The 22,112-nt window shown below is 38.1% G+C and overlaps 1 protein-coding gene and 1 long non-coding RNA gene across 8 annotated transcripts in view; one reads left to right on the top strand and one right to left on the bottom strand.

Moving 5' to 3' along the window:
- RCBTB2 (RCC1 and BTB domain containing protein 2) overlaps window positions 1–11,611 on the bottom strand; it is a 38,347-nt gene extending 26,736 nt beyond the window's left edge. For 2 of the 6 annotated variants that reach the window (XM_032610991.1, XM_032610992.1), the window contains exons 1-3: window positions 11,467–11,611; window positions 3,454–3,553; window positions 418–485 (exon numbers count right to left, since the gene is read on the bottom strand). In XM_032610991.1, coding sequence (XP_032466882.1) covers window positions 418–471 — 54 coding nt within the window. In that variant the 5' untranslated portion in view covers window positions 472–485; window positions 3,454–3,553; window positions 11,467–11,611. Of the gene's footprint in view, window positions 1–417; window positions 486–3,453; window positions 3,554–11,093; window positions 11,233–11,327 lie in introns of those variants that run through there. The other 4 variants (XM_032610993.1, XM_032610996.1, XM_032610994.1 and 1 more) reach the window with 4 other exon arrangements.
- LOC116743007 lies at window positions 11,456–21,810 on the top strand. 2 transcript variants are annotated; one of them, XR_004346651.1, is made up of 3 exons: window positions 11,456–11,582; window positions 14,284–14,435; window positions 20,622–21,810. It is a non-coding gene; the product is annotated as an uncharacterized LOC116743007 (long non-coding RNA). The 2 variants fall into 2 exon arrangements; XR_004346652.1 differs by having other exon boundaries at window positions 20,604–21,810.
- The last annotated feature ends 302 nt before the right edge of the window (window positions 21,811–22,112 follow it).

The raw sequence follows: 22,112 nt of genomic DNA, 5'->3' as shown, positions 1-22,112 counted from the left end.
GGAAACGAAATAAAGAATATCTGCGATGAATTAAGAACATGTCATCTAAGATTAAGTATTTTGTCATTTTTTTTAAAAGCGCTGGCATTGGAGCAAACATTGTTCAACTCAGACCCTTTTGCAGGACAGCATTTTCTGTGAAAGTAGGGGTGGTGTGGCTCCTCATCCAGCTCAAACGTCACCGCCTCTGGGGACCCTTTCTCTACTCCTCACACAATCCCCAGAGTCCCCTGCTGGTCCCTCTGGCATTCTCTACACCCATAATAGTGATGGGCCAGCCTCTCAGTCACTATACTGAGAGCCCCTCAAAGACAGACACTATCTCATTGACCTTCCTATTGGATGACCAATAGAGGTTGGATGAAGTATGTTTTATTTGACAGAAAATATATGCTCCAAGGGCATGATTTTTCTAACCTTGACACTTTTTCCATAGAGAAGGAAAAGTTCTTCTTCCATATGGTCTTCCATGGTCCTGTGCAGTCCTTGGGGAAAAAGTATGTGGTAAAATCAAGATCCCGTATGTCGAGTGAAACTGGGCAGGTTAAAATTACTTTACTTCTAATTAACAGAGAAAATAAGCTAAGCTCAAATATGGTGAAGGAAAATAAGGGAATTAAGTTTGGGGCATGGGAGTTAACAGCTGTAAAACCCAGAAGGTGTTTTAACTGTTGTTCTCCCATGAGACTCTTCCTGCTGAGGTGTGGAAAAATAATCCCAAGATAATAAACCTATATTCTTAAATCTATTAGGGAGTGAGCAGAAAACTCTCATTTCAGAGTTGACTTCCTATAGATAGGAAAAAATAAACTTTAGACCCTGGTCAAATTTCCCCTGGGATTGGAAAGTTCCAAATCACTGTGAAGAGGAGACTTATCAATCCTCAGCTCCACTGAAGAGCGTATGATTTGCTAAGGGGGAGGGAGGGGGGAATGAATGAACAGAATAAAAGGATGAAAGAATGAATGAACACATGTGACTTGTTATCTTAACAAAAAATCTGAAACAACAGCCATCAAGTATGTAGCTATAGCACTGAATGTGCTTGCCTTAATTAACCAGCTCCACAATGACTACCTTCTACCACATACAAGTAACAGCAGAAGCAGCCCTATCACATAATAGGCAGTATGTCTGGACTGTGGTTAAATCATTACACGGTTATCACTAAAAATAAATATGAATAAATATTCTCTCTCCCCTCAGAAGCAATTTAATGAAATCATGTTTAATGATGTTGATATTCTGATTCATTAGGCTGGCTCCTATTTACTCACATACAACCCATATTTCAAATGCCTAACATCAGAACATTTTATCTAATACTACCTACAAGCAGTTAGAGCCTTGCAATAGATAAAAACAATAACCAAAATAAGGCTAAGTCTTAACAGTGTTCCTTATCAATGTTTTATATTCACTTGAGGATACTGGTAAAATTCTGTTTTCTTCAGCTGTAAAAGGTCTCTCAGCATATAAGGAATAATAAATAATATATTCAGAATAATTATTACTCAAACTATGGCAATTAATACAAATCATTATTTCTAATGTTTGGGAAAGATATGCTTGTTGTGAAAAGGATCACTTAGACTTTTCTCACTTATAAATTTCTAAAACTTGATCTGGTTGCCAGCATGGAAAAATAATTTCATGCAGCAGCTACTCCTATATCATCTGTCTTCTCTATGAATTTTCAAGCTCTTTAGGGGAGAGGACCATGACTCATTCATTGCTATAACTACCACAACACATGGCTCAGAGCAGAACACAAGATATTCGTTGAAAGCATCTTCTGAATACAGCTTTTTGTAGATTGCAGAGAGCCTATATTGGGGATTCTTCTCTTTTTGGCCTCATCTTAACTGGAAATACCTTTTCCATACCTGCCCCAAGTTTAGTGGAATAAAAAATAAAAAGATAAGAGAGGGAAGAGAAGAAAGAGGAAGAGAAGAGAAAGTAGAAGAGTAGAGGAAGGGAATTCAAAGGCAAAAAAGGAAACAAACAAGAGAAGGAAAAGGGATCTAATTAGAGAAGTGACTGCCCCTCGCTGGACTTTAGGACCCCTTTGTGTCCCTAGCAGAAGGGAATTCTTGCTAATATGCTGAGATCACTGAACAGTAATCCTGGGGTTTGTTTTGTTTTGTTTCCCCACCCCATCCCTCTACCATTGTAGGTAATCAACTTCACTGGTTTCTGGTTTCTTCTTCTGTTTCCTTTTGCAAAAATAAGCAGACATATGTATGTGTTTTATTCCCCAGTTCTTTCTTGTACAAAATATAGCATACTTTACATACCCTTTTGCAAGCTTTTTTTTTTTCACCTAACAATGTATCCTGGAAAGCACTCTATATCAGCTAATAGAAATTTTTTAACACCTGCATACCTTGGGTTTTTAAGGAGAAAAATAAATAGCTCTTTTCAGTGTCTTTGATCAGTTTCAAGTAGAGTAACTCTTTAAAAATTAGAATGGTGAAAAGCAGGTCATTCCGTTTATTTGACTAATCAGGTTAAGACATAATTACATGTATGGCATATGAAAATTACCATATTCAAAGAAATAACATTCAGTAAAATTCAATTAACACTAAAGATAATATTAACATCTTTTCATTTTTGTCAGTCAGAATGTCCTTGAAGATTTAAAAATGATTCATGATTAATTACTATTATACCTGCATACTGTGAAGTATGTGAAAAAAATGATGTCAAAATCTGTAGCATTGTGGAAAATGGTTGGCTTTATTTATTTTTTTCCTTTTTGGCTGTGCTGCGCGGCTGGCTTGCGGGGATCTTAGTTCCCCGACCAGGGATTGAATCTGCAACCTCGGCAGTGAAATCACGGCGTTCTAACCACTGGATTGCCAGGGAATTCCCTGGTTGGCTTTTTTTTTTAACATTATTCCAATGTGATACAAATAAAATAGAGAAAACTAGCTTTCCCAATTTGCACTACTTGAGGAATATAGTTTGTGGAATATATGTGAGGATTATAGTTATCTCATCCTGTTATATGTGATATCACCAGGCTATTATTATAGCAACGTTATAGTAATATATCAACATATACGTCTTAAAAATCCATAATATGCACATAGAATATCACATCCATGATGTGATAAAAGATGAATTCTAAATAACAGCAACAATAATAACAGTTAAAATAAACAGTTACCCGGTGCCAAGCACTAAGTGCCTTATGTGATCTCATTTAATCTTTACAATAGTCAAAAAGAAACAGATATAATCATTGCCTCTGTTTAATGGACATATTTCAATACTTTGACTAACAGTCACCAGTCAGTCAGGGTCAGAGCCAGGACTAATTCCAAAGTCCTTGCTCTTGGACCCTCCCCTGTAATGCAGGGATATTTTAAGTTTTCCTGTGTACATTCCAGATGGTTTTATTTTGTACTGACTGATTAAGAACATTCCCACCAAAAATGTTTATACCTGATTGTTTCTAAATTTCTGGAGCCCAGTATTCAGTCATCTTTAACCCTGTTCCTTCTAGATCCTTGTGAAGTTGTCGTCTAGGGTAAGGTAAATGTGACTGAAAATGGAAATACATAAATAAATTCTATTAGAGAACAAAAGAAAAGGACAAGAATATACCATCTTGAAACTTTAACAAGCCAGTATTTATCTCAGAAAAATACAGTTAAAAAATTGTATCAGCTCTATTTACTGTTAGAAAGTCAGCAGCAGAGGTGCTCAATTATAAAAAGAACTAATATTATAAAATATAACTTTCAGATATTATATTTTATAAGTTTTGGGAAAGGGCTTCAACAACTTGGACGCTGAAACTTACAAAACGACACTTAACGTTTAATCTATAGTATTTCAACATAAAAAAATGCAGGGGAAACCATTTGGAAAGGGAAAAACGCAAAATTTTCAAATTTTTGGAAGAAAGTATAGAATACATCTTTATGACCTCAGGGCAGGGAAAGATTTCTTAAATGAGACACACAAGCATAAACCACAAAGGAAAGACTGGTAAATTTTACATTAAAGATCAAAACTTTGGCATAATAAAAGACAAAATGAACAAAGGGAAAAACATGCCACAGAATGGGAGAAGATATTTTCAACATATACAACTGACACCTAATTAGTATCCATAATGTATAAAGAACACCTAAAAATTAGAACAAAAAAGGCAATCCAATTTAGAAATGGACAAAGGATACAGGCAATTCACAGAAGAAGAAATTAACAAACATATCCATGGAACTTATCATGGAAATGTAATCACAATCAGATAGATCTCACCAATCAGATCGGCAAAATTAAAGGGGATAATACATAGTGTTTGTGAGGATGAAGATCAGAAGGCACACTCATATAGCTAGAAGGAATGTAAACTGGTACAATCACTTTTAGAGCAAGTCAACAATATTTAGGTCAGAGCAGTGTCTTTCAATCTTTTTTGATACATATATGTACCTGAAACAAGAGTTTCACAAAATAATTCTTACCCTTCCTATATGAGATGCTAAGGGATATCCTCTTACCTATTTTTCTCTATTTTACATTATTCTATTCTACCCTACCCTATTTTGTCCTTTTCTATTTCATTTTTTCAATGTTGGCTTCAGCCCACTACGATGATTTCAATATCATTAATAAGTCATGTCTTGTAGTTTAGAAAACAATGGCCTAGATGAGCTCTAGTGCATATACAAAATTGTTTGCAATAGCAAAAAACTAGAAATAGTGGATAGAATTGATCAACAGACTCCATCAACAGAATTTATAAACTGTGGAATGTGTATACCACACAGCAATTAAAATAAATTATCTAGAATCAACACAGATAAGTCTCCAAAACAATTCTGATCAAAAATCACTAAGTCACAGAATGATGCATATGATACACTATTTGATAAAGTTTTAAAACATGCAGAAAACAATACTATTTTAACGTGTAATGGATACTGACATACACATGGCTGGACTTTGATGGAAATGTTTCATAAGAAAGTTTTGATGGAGATAATGTCAAAGGCAAAATTTGCCATGTAATTCTATCAATGAATTGGTGTGATATGGCTTTTCCAATTAACAAGACAGTTTTCAAGATTTTAAGCTTAAGTTAATCATCTGAGTATGGGAGGATAAGGTTACCCAATATTAAGGAAAACAAAATTGTAGAATCAGAATACCACCATTCTAATACTGCCTTTACTGCGAACATAGGAATTCAATAGAGGCTTGATAATGACAACTCATAAACCACAATTTCTTTCACCGTCAGTAAAATAAAATTTTACCAACACCATAGGAAGATAATAAATAACACAGAAAAAGTACAGTATCTTAAATGCCATGGAAGAAAAATATGAAATAGAAAAAAGTGTATCAGAATGTGTTTTTTACTTCCTGTCTTAATCTGCTTACAAATTTCCCCCTTTTCTGCACAGGAGGGAGACCCAGGGTAGAGGCTGGCATTTGTATTGGGAAGCTCTTCTTCATGGTGAAAGTGTCATGGCATAAGATCATCCTATATGATACGTACTGTATGTTGCTTTATTATTTTTTTCCTTACATGTGTCTTGGGATACATAACTTGGCTCATATATATACTTAATTACATTAAAAAGTGCCTTGTGTTTTGAAAAGTAGTTTCTTATGCATTTCCTCATTTTGTTTCAATGTAATAAAAAGAACTATGTTATTATAGAGTCTTACTGTACTGATATTTGCCTTACAATATAAAAAGAAATGGGAGAATAGGTACCTTCTTCAGCCAGAAGCTCCTGGCACTGACCTCTGCCTTCAGAGGCTCCAAACTGGACACTCAAGAGCCAATGTTCCAAGTTTTTGCATGAGTAATTTTCTTTTTTCTTTTTTTTTCTGGCCATGCCATGCAGCATGCGGGATCTTAACTCCCTACCCAGAGATTGAACCCATGCCCCCTGCAGTGGAAGCACAGAGTCCCAACCACTGGACCGTCAGGGACTTCCCACAAGAGTAATTTTCAAAACCAAATATGTATCAACTAAGGTAATCTTTTGCATGACATTTCCTATTTTGACTGTTTTTCTAAACTTGTAGAGTTCAGTAATTTATTTCCATATTATCCCTGTTTGGGACAGATAATTCCTTTTCGTACATCTTGTATTTTGAGAGTTTTCCCTATACTCTTAATAACTACACAGTTGAAGATCAGTGGACAAGACGACAGTCTTTCAGTAACTGAACAAGATAAACATGCCCATCCCTAATCCTCTTAAATAACAAATAATTCATTTCCCTGTACAAAGCATATAATAAGCAGTCTCTACATGTTATTAATGGTAAAGTAATCAGTATTAATCAGTGTGTCTGCTAATATGACAATGTGTTGTATTACTTGATAATACTTCTGACCTAAATGAGTTAAACTGATTATAGGACATTCATTTGCCTAATTCATTCAACAAATATTGACTTAGTGCCTGCAGCGGGCACTAAATTGAAAGCAAATACATAAAAAAAAAAAAGAAGTAAGTTGGAGCAAAAGGATATCCAGCTGGTAGCTGACTGTGTCAATATTACCCCAACCCAGTAGTATGCAAGGGCCTTAAGAGCTAATAAACTAGATACACTGTATCTGAGAGAAGGCATTTTCCATGGAAATTGTTATCTTGCAATTAACTAGAAGCTTCTAAATGCTGGTATCTGTTTTCTAAAAGTGATCCCAGAAGGAAAAAAAAGAAGAATTTTTGCAGAGAAAGTCCAGTGTCATGTATGTTTTAAAATTCAACTTAACAGTATGAGGTCAAATCTAAAGCTATGCTTGAGACACATAATGTATAGAAAAGTTTTCTTGCAATACATAACTCAATGCTTTCAACAAATTCTCCCATCTGGGCAACACAGTTGATGATTCTTTTATAATCAAAGAAACAAGGCATGAAGGAAAACCAATGTCTTTTAGGACACCAGCATACAGTTTACAGTATCAGTGTGTTAACGAGCTCCAAACTAAGTACATGTCAGTGGGATAATGATGGTTCCCACCTATATGCTTAGCTGAGTCATTAAATGGTATGTCATCAGAAAGCTAGAAATAATATAAATAGGTATAAATGTAATATAAAATAATTAAACATGATCCCAATTATCGCTTGCAAAAAAGGATGATAGGCATAATTTACCTCCACTTGAATGAGCTGCCATAAGTCAATGACAAATAACAGTAAGATACCCTACACAGCTGCTAACTAAAGTGGGACAATTATAAACAGGATGGACAAAACTAAAAAACTAAAAGCCGAACTAAAACTAAAGCACAACCTCAGTGGGAATGGTATTGCCATATGTGTATGATAAACAGCAAACTGACTTATGAAACACAGAAACATAGTTGCTATTTTAATGATTTCGCTGTACAAAGGTTTCCAAACTTCGCCAAGAGTGATGAAGTAGAGCTTTAATCCAAACCAAAGTTGCATTTAGTTTGAAAATATTACTGAGCTCATTAAAGTTGGTCTTTTCAGCCAAGTACAGCAAAAAGTGTCACTTTCAAATACGAAAAATAATCAACGTAAACTATACAAATATTTTTAGATTGTTATACTAGCAAAAATGAACTGATACTTGAGACATTTGTAAATCCATTCGAATTTTAGATTCTTATATATCTAGTACAATTTTTTTTAAAGCCCTTAACATGCCTATTAAATAGAATACTAACTGTTAACCATCTCTGCCCCACAATGTAAATATTCATTCAACATGGTAGCCCCTCTTGGCCTTGGCTCATTTCCATTTATGATTCAAACTGTTCAGTCAAATACATTCAGCGTAATACAGAACATATTATAATGGGGTCACAATTCATGATTTACTCACATACTGGTACTTGTCAATGTCTTGCATGGGGAGACAGAGGTACTATTGGGTTGGCCAAAAAGTTCGTTCGGGTTTTTCCATAGGATGTTACAGGAACACCCAAACGAACTTTTTGGCCAACCCAATAGATATGAGCTCAGGTTAGATTAGCAAAGCTGAAGACACATAGAAGACACACCCCAGTGTCACAGGCATGCTGAAAGAAACTACTACACCTTAAATTCCCTGGAGACTTTCACGTTAAGATGAGGTCACTGTGTGAATTAGACACATGTTCCTTCTGGATAATGAAAGCGACAAGGATCCTATCAGCCTTCCATTGAAGGACACTATGAATATCCCTTTCAGGGAGGCAAGCTATTTGCTCCTTTTAAGTAAGCATCCTCATTTAGCCTTCCATTTTCATGAACAGGAGTCCCTGATGCCACCCTGCAACCCTGATCATTCCATTCCATCATTCCATTCTCTTCCAAAGATATTCTCATATCTCTTTCCTGGTCAATTTTGATTTATAGTAAGTCAACTCCAGTAAACCTCAAAAGTAACAGCATCGGGGCTTCCCTGGTGGCGCAGTGGTTGAGAGTCTGCCTGCCGACGCAGGGGACACGGGTTCGAGCCCTGGTCTGGGAGGATCCCACATGCCGCAGAGCGGCTGGGCCCGTGAGCCACAATTACTGAGCCTGCACGTCTGGAGCCTGTGCTCCACAACAAGAGAGGCCACGATAGTGAGAGGCCCGTGCACCGTGATGAAGAGTGGCCTGCACTTGCCACAACTAGAGAAAGCCCTCGCACAGAAACGAAGACCCAACACAGCCATAAATAAATAAAATTAAAAAAAAAAAAAAAAAAAAGTAACAGCATCTTAGGGGCATTTTAATTTCACTTTAACCACATGATAAAACCAAAATTAAATATGACAAACTGCTAAAGTCATAAGCAAATCCCATGGGTACTCTACATTTATAGTTTTAGATTAATAGCTTTTGATATTTAAACACAGTGTTTGTAATCCACTTAAGTAAAGGACCCAAAGGGAAAAACACTTCACTTTCCAAAATTGTTCCTATCAGCCTCTTTCACAAAGCATCCTTTAATTACGGAGTGCAATTTGGCTAGGCTTGTCTGGTTCATTCAAATATCTCAAAGAGCAATAATTTAGTAACTTAAAGCATGACATCATACCAGGTGAATCTTCAACACAGTTCCAAATAAAGAAAATCAATAACCACTCTTAGAAAACAACTTCACTTAGTCATCCACAGTCAGAGGGACATTAAGAAGCAACTGCAAAGTGCAGTAAAACGTGAAGAAAATATACAGGTTATTTTTCAACCCATCTGTAGTATTCGTTTGGCCAGTCTTTTCCATTCAAGAGCCCAGTCTCTTCATTTGATTTGCTGCATTAAAGTAAAATTCTGAAAAATGTGAACTCTTTTTGGAAAAAATATTTTTTCACCTATATACTACAAAGGACAGTTACATTTGTCACAATGGACATGCTGTGGGGCCCCATGAAACACATAGCAGAGAATGGTAAAACAAACAAAGTTGTCCCAGAAAGATACTGAATTCTAAAAACCAGTTCTCCGTCATGAACATCATCTTCAGTTTATCCTTCAGACCCACCATAACCATGCTGTTTAAAATTGCAACGCACACCTGTACTCAGTCCCCTTTCTCTGCTCTCCTTTTTTCATTTTTTATGGCACTTATAATTTTCTAACCCAATAAATAATTAGTATGTTTACTGTTAATCATTCTTTGCTAGAATGTAAGCTCCAGAGGGAAGAGATCTTTGTCTATTTTGTTCACTGACATACTCTAAACACCTAGACAACCTGATACAAAGTGGTCACTCAGTAAATGTTTTTTGAATGAATGAACGCACACTGTGACTTCAGTATAAAGTACTTCTGGAGCCAAATACCAATTTCATTTATACAGTTAACAAATATCTACTGAGCTGCCATTATGGGGGAGACAGCACATACACATACAAATCCAGAGTATCAGATAGTGATAAATGCTACAAAGCCAAATAGAGCAGGATAAGGAGATGGAGAGTGAGAGAAGTGGCTCAGGCAGTCATCTCTGAAGTGATGGCAATTAATCTGAGATCTGAATGAAGTTGGGTGCCATGCAGATTTGGGTGGAGGGGGAAAGTGAGCTTTGAGCATTGAGAAAATAGCAAATGCACAGGCCTAAGGGTGGAGGCCGGCTTGGTAAACCCAGTAACAGCAGTTGAGGCCTGCGTGGAAGGAGTGGGGTGTGCAAGAATACAGCATTCCACCTGCCTTTACCTACTACTTAATAACGTGTATATTGCCTAGTGCCCTGGTTAAGAGAGGTTACATTTCACCTTTGAGTACTCAGATTCTCCGATAGTTAAGGGCTTCTTCTATTCTAGCCTCCAAATGTCCGTATCATCACATCATATAAGATTACAAAGCACACAGTAATGACGTTAAAAATCATTCCAAGAACATCCCCAGGAGTCACGAAACTGACTTAAGTACCACTGCCCAGGAAGGTGTAAAGCCAAGCAGGAACGTAGTACTAGAAGGGTGCAAAGCCAGGAGGCTCAATAAACATTAAACAGGGACTGTCAATTCCCAGTCTGGGGGTAAGAGCGTCGTTTCAATTAAGTCGCCAAGCGCGGCATCAGGCAGCTCTACGACATGCATTTTGTTACAGTCCTGGGCTCTAACTGTTCCGACTTATTATGTAATTTCCCAAAGAACAAAAGCAAAAAGTTCACTCTGAACTAGCCTTCCAACTCAGGCAGGAAGTTCTTTCTCGGCCAGGGCAGAGCACTTGGAAAGTTTTCAGCGTCTGAAAATCCCTATTTCCGGGGCTAAGCAGGGTAGTATCTTCCGGCTTAAAATAAAGATTTATGGTGATTTCTCCCCATCCCTCCACAGCAGTTCCAAAACAGCTTCGCCGAGCTTAGTCAAACTTTCTGCGCTATCCCTCGACATCAAGACCAAATGTCGAACGCATAATAATGAGTTTAACGAGCCGGGGCCGGAAGCTCGGTGAATATAGATACACAGAACGGGAGCCGAGGGTCTAGGCGACATAAATGAAAACAGCAGCCTAACGGGGTCGTAGAGTGCGAAAGGAACTCCGAGGCAGGTGCCTCCCCTGCGCTGGCCGAAGGAGGAGAGGCCTCCAAGAAGGCAACAGCCCTGGTGCGAAGCCAGAGACAACCCTCAGCAGCGGCGCGCCACTTCCGCCAGCCAACTCACGCATGCGCAGTGCCGCCTCGGCCCGCGGCCTGGGTCAAAGTACAATCCGGGCGCCGCGCGCCCAGCCCCAGCCAATCGACTTTGCGCACGCGCGGCGACACCTCGGCCCTAGGCCTGGGCGAGGGTGTCGCTCCAGAGCCCCACTCCCGGCCCTCGCCAGACGACCTGCGCACGCGCGGAGACGCGTGGGCTCGCGGCTCGGGCGGGGCTGTCGCCCCAGGGGCTACTCCTCACCGAAACCAGGCGCCGGGAGCTCGGGCGGCGGGGACGGTGTGGGGAGAGGTGACTCGCCGCTGGGGAGGTCTGAGAGCGGCCGGCTTCTAGCCTGGCTTCCCCCCCGCGCGACTTCCTACGCCATCCCCTATGTCCTTACCACAACGCAGGCCCGAGCCACAGCCGCTCCGCCTACCAGGTCGCCGTTACTGCCCGCCGCCGCGATGAGTTGGCGCCTCCCCTTGAAGCAGCCCGGCCTCGGCGGGACGCGCTCGGGTGACCGACCGGGGAGGGAAAGAGGAGGGGTGCGCGCCCGAAGGGAGGGGAGGGGAGGGGGCCGGGCGACGGCGCCTCGCCCCTCCTCTCCGCTGCCCCCTGCCGCCCCCTGGCGCCCCCGCCCCTTTCTCGCCGACTCTCTCGGCTCCGATCAGACCCCTAGGACTGGACACTAGCTCTCCCGCTGGGTCCATCTCCGCCGTTTCCCTGGGGATTCCGCCGTGGGAAACCCCCACCTTCTCCAGGGTTCTGGTCCCCAGAGTCTTGGGAATTTGGAGATGCCTGACCCGGAAGGGTGAGGCGCGCGGATGATGCGGCAAGCTCTTACACAGTCCCTCTCCCCCAGTCTGTGCCAGCTTTTCTACTGGTGGTCCCTCCATCAAGGAGCTCAGATCACTTCTCCCCACGGTTTCCCTGCTTTCCTCTCACTGCTGTACCTTTCTAATACAGAGGCCGAAATAATGAGTGATGGGTGCTGAAGGGATGACCTGCCTACCTGGGGACCAAGGTCTTCTGGAACAACCACACTCTCTATTAATTTGCAGTGATTTCTTGTATTACACTGCACTTCTCTTGGCCTTAGTAGATTTTAGTAAAATGCATCACAGCCTGATAATGTGCAATAATTTCTCCCACTTTACTACACTTACTTCGGCCCCAGTGGGTTTTGGTAAAATGCTCCACAGCTGGTGTTATTAGCTGTTCCTATGGAGTAAAGCTGACTGCTTTCACACTGGCTTTTTAATGACACAGGTTCAACGTTCAAATGATTTGCCAAAAGTAGAACAGCTGGATGGAATAACAGATTTCAACCCAGAATGACCGTGTCAGTCTTTTGTTTGGTCTGGCTTTTGTCATTTCATTGGAAAAGCATCATTCCAGAATGTCTAGCTGCTTTTATGGCAGCTGCTATAGTTGGCAGATAATTATGTCTATCATCAGCGCATAGTCCTTTGAGCCCCAGAAGAAGGCTTGCATTTATTCGATTTTATAGGATATAAGCCGGGCAGAAATCTAACATGCACGGCATTGCATACGAAGAACTTTTCCCCCGAAACAATGTTATCCTTTGGCCTTTTAATGTAAACTGTGATATAGCCATAAGTGAAAGGACAGCTTAGAGTTTTCATTTGAAAAGGATAATCAGAAAGAACTCCTTCAACAGTATTTATCTAAGGGGGAGGGTGGCCAGACTAAGGAGAGTAGTCAGATGAGGTAGGGTTATCATTTAAACATACCTTCCTTATACAACAATTATTTGTGATATGTCTGTCTCACTAGATTGTGAAACTCTTTTGAGGGCACAGATCATGCCTTATTAATACCTGTATCACAAAATGCTTAAGAATTGTTTGTGGAATCAAATTGACATTGATTATGTGCCTTTAGTTCCTCAAATATGCTTTCCTACTGCATTAAAAGACCTAAATAGGAGCATGGATCTATAGTCTACTTTCATTTTGGATGATTTGTGCCAGTTCTGGGCCTGACAGCCTGGATAGACGCACCTCTTAAATGTGGTTGATACTAATCCAGATAGGCTTTAAGTCACCTTTTCTTATACCCTGATCAACCAGTTTTCTTCTTCTTCCTTTCCTTGTGGCAAAGCAGCATAACGCTGAGTCCACGCTAAAAAATCACTTATTTTTCTGTTCAGGAAAAGACTTTTCCTCTGATCACCATCAAAGCTAAAATTCATCATTAAACAAGTTTAGGAATTCTTTCTAATTCAAACATTCAATATTTCCTTCCACTTTGTCCCTGTATCCAGACTACATTATATTTAAGGCATTTTAAGGGATTTGAGTCACCATTTAGAGAGCAAAATTATAGAAAACCACTTTCATACAAAATGTCACACATAATTTACAAATCAACCTGTATAATAATCCTTTCCCTGCAGAAATAATGTGCTTTACAAATTAGTATTTATTTTTTAAAATTAGGGTATTCTTAAAATAAGATAGATACTTCTTAAAAGTCCTGAAGTTTTTAGTCCTGAGATTACTCCTAAATGATGAAAAATGAAAAGACAGTTTATAGCATAGACTTTCTCTGATATCTACCACTGAAACCAATTGCTAATGGGGAACTTAATGTTAAGATGTGATTACAGCACGAATGATCAGAACAGAGGATTCAACAGGTGTAGTCCTGGAATATAGAATAGGAAACTTCCTGCAACAAATCTGACCCCTAGAGCAGCTGGAATGTGGGAAGAAATTGTTAGAATATCTCTATTTTTATCTAAATTAAGAAATCAAACTTGACTAGTATTTAATATGGAGACTGACAATACTGCATATTTTTTGTGATCAGAGTACATGATCAAAAATGTGTAGAAAAAAAAATGTGTAGAAACCAACTTCCTTAGAGTACCATCAGCTCTGCAGGCAGGCATCTGATTTCACCATGTTTTGAATTTAAGTAATATTTTAAATACAATAATTTGGATTTATATAACATTTTAAATATTACAATCTTGAAATATATATAATATTTTGTTTTACCTTTACATTATGTTAACTTTTACTATGCAATAAGTAAATGTTTATTGTTTAGTCACTTTTAACATTAGACATTTATTCAGCAAATCTTGGTAATTTATATAATGTTTCTTTGCAGTAACTGTAGCTTTGTACCATCAGATTTAGAAAATCATAGAGCTGAGAGAGATTAAATATAAATCTTCATTTTATAGATGCTGTGATTGTGAAGTAAGTTGTCTCAAGTCCTTGGAATCGTAGTTGCAGTGCTTCTTCCAATCCATCCTGCCACTCATAGGACAAATAGCAGGATTTCGTTATCTACCACATGAACGATAACAGCAATGCCATTGAACAAGATGCGAAGGTACAGGTACTTCTCATAGGACTCTAAGTAGAAGAAATTCTTTCTAACTTTTTACTTTAAAATAATTATAGATTCGCATGAAGTTGCAAAGATAGTACAGAGAGGTCCCATGTGCCTGCCCCATTTTTCCCCCTAGTTATATTTTGTAAGTGGAGGAAATTTATCAGTTAATATGTTTGTTCTCAGAAAAAGCTCAAACTGATAGGTTTAATAATGAGAGCTACAATTTTTTAAGCACCTATTTTATAACAGCAGCTTTACCTATATTACCTCATTTAGAGCTTACAACAGTCCTGTAAGGCAAGAGGTTATCCTCAGTTTACGGGTAAAGCAACTCAGATTCCAAGAAATTAAGTCACTCCTATCAACTCTCAAGGCCAGATCTTCCTGCCTTGCATGTTTCACTTTTTCCACATTATGGACAGTTGAAGGTCATACATTCCTTACACTGTATTCCAGCTGAATCCTGATAATTATCTAACAATACAAACATTTTCTGTATTATTATCATTTTTTAAAAATTGTGTGAATATTTTCTCAGAAGTTAAAACTGTTTCTTTTTAAAAAGAATGGATATATATGTATAACTGATTCACTTAGTACACCTGAAACTAACACATTGTAAATCAACTAAAAATTTTTTTTAAAAACTGTTTCTTTTTAGAAAATCTGTGTACAAAATAGTGTGTTTCATTAAATATTTCCATTTTATTTGGGACCAATAATTTTCTCCAGGGAGTTCAAAATTAAAAGCAGGAGGGAAAGATGACTAGATCACATGTAAGTTCATTTCCAAAATCTTTGATTACTTTGATCTATTGACTTAGTATTGCTAAATTCTTTGAACTAGAAAGTTTTACTCTGAGACATTATAGGTCACTATTTTAGAGATTAAAATTCCCATCACCACATCTGTTAAGTTTATCTACTGTCTTAGTCAGTTCTGGTTGCTTTAACAAAGTACCAGAATGGATGGTTTATAAGTAATGGAAACTTGTTTTTCACAGTTCTAGAGGCTGGAAGTCCGAGATCAAGGTGCCAGGAGTGTGCAGTGGGGAGGATGGTGAGCCTGGGGCCAGGGGGACCATGTTAAGGCTCTATTGCATCAGCCCAGGCAGGACACAAGGAGTCCTTGAACTCAGTGTGACAGTGGGGTGGGCTTAAAGACAGGAGAAGACAGATTTGAGAAGATTTTGAGAAAATATTCACATAGTTTTCCATAATAATAGGTCAAAAGACTGCAGTATAGTGTAGACATGGCTTTTTTATGCACTGGGAAACCAAGGAATGCATGTGACTCACCTTATTGCAATATTTGCTTTATTGTGGTGATCTGGAACCCAACCTCCAAGGTATGCCTAAGTGGGTTGCATGAGTTTTTTGGTTTCCCAGTGCATGTAAGGGTTGTGTTTGCACTGTACTATAGTCTATAAAGCGTGCAATAGCATTATGTCTAAAAAATGTACATACCTGAGATAAAAAATGATAAAAAAAAATGACAAACATCATCTGAGCCTTCAGTGAGTCGTAATCTTTTTGTTGATGGAGGGTTTGAAATACTGTGAGAATTACCAAAATGTGACACAGAGACACGAAGTGAGAAAACGCTGTTGGAAAAAATGGTGCCAATAGACTTGCTCAACAGAGTGTTGCCACAAACCTTAAGTTTGTAAAAAAACACAACATCTGCGAAGCACAATGAAGGTGTAGTACATTTAAAAAAATAGGTCATGGGGCTTCCCTGGTGGCACAGTGGTTGAGAGTCCGCCTGCCGATGCAGGGGACACGGGTTCGTGCCCCGGTCCGGGAGGATCCCACGTGCCGCGGAGCGGCTGGGCCCGTGAGCCATGGCCGCTGAGCCTGCGCGTCCGGAGCCTGTGCTCCGCAACGGGAGGGGCCACAGCAGTGAGAGGCCCGTGTACCGCAAAAAAAAAAAAAAAAAAAAAAAAAAAAAAATAGGTCAAAGCAATAGGAATGTTTTGATTGATGCTGAGAACATCTTTGATAAAATTCAATTGTCAATATTCATTTTTGATAAAAGAAATTTTGCTAAATGGCTACATACACACACTGAAAACTAGCTTCATGTTTACTGGTGAAATCCTAACAGCATGTCCATTAAATATAGTAATAAAACAGTAGTGCTACTTATCTCTAATTAATGCTATAATGCTATTCTGGAAGTACCAGCTAATACAATTAGATAAGAAAGTGAAGTAAGGAATATTGAAGACTGAAAAGGATACAGAAAATTTACCATTATTTATAGATGATGCAACTAGATTTTTTGGCTAAGGGGTGCTCACAGCCTCTTTTCCCTAACCCATTGTTCCATTCCAGTTTTCGGATTGATCTAGTTCAAAGGCACTTTACAGTTGCCTGCCCACAGAGAAAGGAGCTGTTATTGTGCCATCCTGTCTAGTGGGAGGCACTGAGTGGCTCTTGTGGCTCCATTTTTTTAAGGTTTGAGAAAAAAAAGCCAGAGCTTCCTCTTGTGAGACAGCCAACATACTAACTCCATTTGTGGCTTTACATTCCTTGTGCCTGAAAGGCAAGCTCAGTGAGAATCCAATTGCCCCAAGTATTGTAGCAAATGCTTTTTTGCTCTAGTACATGCTTCTCCTGGCCAAGTGCTCTGGCTTGTCCTTAGCCCGCATTGCAGGGGCAAGAGCCAAGATCCAGGACAGGTTTCAGGGCCTGCTTTGGTTCTGTCATGTAGGCATATACAGGGTAATGGTGTAGCCTGATCTCCCTGAGTTAAACACTAGCGCCCAGGGCAAGTTATCAGGTAATAACAGTGATTACTTGCCTTGCTTTGTTTTTTTGTGCATGTGCATGTACTTTTCTTGGGGACCTTAAAGAAAAGCAGGTCAAGAGCTGAATTTGAGTTTTTCTGGATCTCTTTGTCAAACACCACCTTAATCGCTCTTACTTTTGGCATGACCAAAATATACCTTGAAAACCCAGGAATGTAAACTGAAAAGCTTTTAGAAATTATAGAGTTTAGTGATGTGGCCAGTTACAAACTCAATATACAAAAATCAGTTAGAAAACTATAAAACTACTGAGACAGAGGAAGGCAAAATCGAGAGGAATACTGTTTTTTATTTTTAAAATTTTTAATTTATTTTTTTAACATCTTTTTTGGAGAACAGTTACTTTACAATGTTTTGTTAGTTTCTGCTGTATAACAAAGTGAATCAGCTATATATATACATATATCCCCATATCCCCTCCCTCTTGCACCTCCCTCCCACCCTCCCTATCCCACCCCTCTAGGTGGACATAAAGCACCGAGCTGATCTCCTGTGCTATGCAGCTGCTTCCCACTAGCTATCTATTTTACATTTGGTAGTGTATATATATCAATGCTACTCTCTCACTTCGTCCCAGCTTACCCTTCCCCCTCCCTGTGTCCTCAAGTCCATTCTCTACATCTGTGTCTTTATTCCTGTCTCCTGCCCCTAGGTTCATTAGAACCTTTTTTTTTTTTTTAGATTCCATGTATGTGTGTTAGCATTCGGTATTTGTTTTTCTCTTTCTGACTTACTTCACTCTGTATGACAGACTCTAGGTCCATCCACCTCTCTACACATAACTCAATTTCGTTTCTTTTTATGGCTGAGTAATATTCCATTGTATATATGTGCCACATATTCTCTATCCATTCATCTGTCAATGGACACTTAGGTTGCTTCCATGTCTGGCTATTGTAAATAGTGCTGCAATGACCATTGTGGTACATGACTCTTTTTGAATTATGGTTTTCTCAGGGTATATGCCCAGTAGTGGGATTGCTGGGTCATATGGTACTTCTATTTTTAGTGTTTTGAGGAACTTCCATACTGTTCTCCATAGTGGCTCTATCAATTTACATTCCCACCAACAGTGCAAGAGGGTTCCTTTTTCTCCACACCCTCTCCAGCATTTGTTGTTTATAGATTTTCTGATGATGCCCATTCTAACTGGTGTGAGGTGATACCTCATTGTAGTTTTGATTTGCATTTTTCTAATGATTAGTGATGTTGAGCATCTTTTCATGTGTTTGTTGGCAATCTGTATATCTTCTTTGGAGAAATGTCTGTTTAGGTCTTCTGCCCATTTTGGGATTGGGTTGTTTGTTTTTTTGATATTACACTGCATGAGCTATTTGTATATTTTACAGATTAATCCTTTGTCAGTTGCTTCATTTGCAAATATTTTCTCCTATTCTGAGGGCTGTCTTTTCAGCTTGTTTATGGTTTCTTTGCTGTGCAAAAGCTCTGAAGTTTCATTAGGTCCCATTTGTTTATTTTTGGTTTTATTTCCATTTCTCTAAGAAGTGGGTCAAAAAGGATCTTGCTGTGATTTATGTCATAGAGTGTTCTGCCTATGTTTTCCTCTAAGAGTTTTATAGTGACTGGCCTTACATTTAGGTCTTTAATCCATTTTGACTTTATTTTTGTGTATAGTGTTAGGAAGTGTTCTAATTTCATTCTTTTACATGTGGCTGTTCAGTTTTCCCAGCACCACTTATTGAAGAGGCTGTCTTTTCTCCATTGTATATTCCTTCCTCCTTTATCAAAGATAAGGTGACCATATGTGCATGGGTTTATCTCTGGGCTTTCTATTCTGTTCCATTGATCTATATTTCTGTTTTTGTGCCAGTACCATACTGTCTTGATTACTGTAGATTTGTAGTATAGTCTGAAGTGTGAGAGCCTGATTCCTCCAGCTCTGTTTTTCTTAAGATTGCTTTGGCTATTTGTTTTTAGATGGGAAGATTCAATAATGTAAGGATGTCAATTTTCCTAAGATAAATTTGTAAGTCTAATGCTATCCTAATAAGAATCTCAATGATATTATTTAAATAATTTAAAAATCCATTTGAAAGTGTGGTTTGGTAGAGCCCTTTTGAAGGCAGTTTGACTTTATGTGTTAAATTTGTCCTTTGACTCAATAATCCCACCTTTAGGAATCTGTTAATATGAAAAGATGTATGCAGAAGGATGTATGTCACAGCATTTTTATAATTAGGAAAAAATGGAAAACAGCCTATATGTTCTATGACAAACTAATTAGATTAATTAAAGTATGGCAAATACTATTGGTTGCCTACCTAAAAGCTGCCCTCTCTCCCTTCCTTCCTTCCTTTCTTTTCTTCTTTCTTTCTTTTACTTTTTATTAGGAAAAATTTCAAACATATACAAAAATAGGCAGAAAGATTAATAAGCCCCCAAGTACTCATCATTCAGCTTCAGCAATTAGCAATTCACAGCCAAAATTGTTTTATCAATACTTCTTTCCACCACCATATTATTTTGAAGCATCTTATCACTTCATCTGTAAATATTTCAATGGATGTTTCTAAAAGATAAGAACTCTTTCATAAAAAGCATAACCAAAATATTATCATACTTTCAAAAACTAACATGAATTCCTTGATCATGAGACATCCTTTCAGAGTTCAAATTTTTAATTACCTTCACAAGTACCATATATATTTTTTAACAGTTTCAGTGACTCAGGATTCAAATAAAGTCTACTCATTGCAATTGGTTGATATGTCTTTTAAGTCTCTTTTAATCCATAAGTTCCCTCTTCAGTTCCTTTTGCTTCCTTGAAATTTATTTGTTAAAGAAACCAGGTTATTTGTCCTCTGGATTTTCCAAAATCTGGTTTTTGCTGAATGCACTCTTTATGCTTTTCATAAATTGGTAATCTAGAGTCTTGGTTAGATTTGGGTTCTTCTTTTTTTCTTGGCAAGATGACTTCTTAGATGGTGGCGTGTCCTTCCATCAGGAGGCATGTGATGTTGGATTGTTTCTTTCTATGAAGTTAGTAATTGTTGATGCTCAATGCCTATATCCATACTATACTGGGTACAGTCAACTGAATTAGATTAACATCTAGTGTTATAAATGGTGATCTCCTAACTCCATCATTTCTCCTCCATTTATTAGCTGGAATACTTTTATAAATGGAAATTACTTTCCTCAATGATTTGGTTTCCCAGTGAGAGCAGGATAAGCATTTAATTCTTTCTCTTAATTTGCTAGTTTACAAAATAATGAGTTGTTTCACTAACAGTCTCCAACGGTGACCAAATGAGTTTGTCTGTTGGTATCATTGTGAATTCATGGGTTTAAACTTGCTTCATGTGTTCCTTCCCTTTTTTCTTGCTCACAGAACCCTGTTTTTGTTTAGGTAGTGATGTGGTCAGTCACAGAGAAGAAATCCTGGCTTGTGTGAGCATGTCATATCAATCCATTCTCATTGGCAGTGTCTGGGGTCGGCAGGTGATTAGTCCCCGATGAAGACACTTATGAGGAAGGTCACGCTGAAGAAAGACCTCTCCACCCACTCAGCTGCTCCCTTCTTCTCTTCAGGCTTTTTTCATATTGTCTCATGAGGACTTGATATTTGGAGAGCTGCTGCTGAAGCTTGGAATGTCCCAATGGATACACATGATACATATGCACAATTATGAACTTACAGTGCAGTTCTAGACTTATTGACAGGGAAAGATATCTATGTTATGTTGCTGATATGATACGTAACATTAAAACTATTTACATAAAATTGAACACAATTGTGTATATATGCACCAAGACCTACCTGGAATTATGTTCATTTAAATATTAAGAGTGGTCATCTCTGAGTAGTGAGATGTTGGTGAATTTCTACTTTATTCCTTATATTTTTCTGTAAGGTTTAAGGTTTAGATTTTAATGTGAATAATCAACTTTTTAAAAAAGTATGATTCTGGGCAATTCTCATCTATCTCATGTTACTTACAATGGATTTTTTTTCCAAACAAATACGTCCCATCATAAAAATTCTTTTTTATAAGACCACATAACTGGCATCACGTGATTTTTCTCCATGGCATAATCATCAGACAGGAAATGTTTTGATTCTGGAATAACATTTCCTGATAAACATTTGTTGGAAACATTTAAGCATTTCCTGATCTGAAAATTTTTGAGATTTTTTTTCTTTGTGTATCTTATTGTTATAATTAACAATACTCTGTAGCCCAGTGGGACAGAATCAACCTGTTGCAGGAAAAAAAAAAAAAACTTTGAGAAAAACATGAATTTTATTAGAGAGATATTTTCCAATCACCAAGAAAATAAAACGGGCACAATTTTCACCTAGTGGTAAAAATAATAAGTAGTCTCCCCTTAGCCTACATTTAAGAAATTTTAATTTCTTTGGCACATTTAATTCTCGAAAGAAATTGCATATGCTTAAAGCCTAAAAGATGTTAAAACCTTTTAGGCTTTAAGAATAGTCTAGGCCTCTAGAATAAAATTGAAAAAGGGCCTTTCTTCCAGTGATCACTTCATTATTAAGTAGTGTATTGTTTAGCCTCCATGTGTTTGTATTTTTTACAGATCTTTTCCTGTAACTGATATCTAGTCTCATAGTGTTGTGGTCGGAAAATATACTTGATACAATTTCAATTTTCTTAAATTTACAAAGCTTGATTTGTGACCCAAGGTATGATCTATCCTGGAGAATGTTCCATGAGCACTTGAGAAAAATGTGTATTCTGTTGTTTTTGGATGGAATTTCCTATAAATATCAATTAAGCCCATCTTGTTTAATGTATCATTTAAAGCTTGTGTCTCCTTATTTACTTTCATTTTGGATGATCTGTCCATTGGTGAAAGTGGGGTGTTAAAGTCCCCT

This window comes from Phocoena sinus, chromosome 18 (genome assembly GCF_008692025.1).
Source record: "Phocoena sinus isolate mPhoSin1 chromosome 18, mPhoSin1.pri, whole genome shotgun sequence".
Taxonomy (NCBI): Eukaryota; Metazoa; Chordata; class Mammalia; order Artiodactyla; family Phocoenidae; genus Phocoena; species Phocoena sinus.
This window is presented reverse-complemented; position numbering and strand designations above follow the sequence as displayed.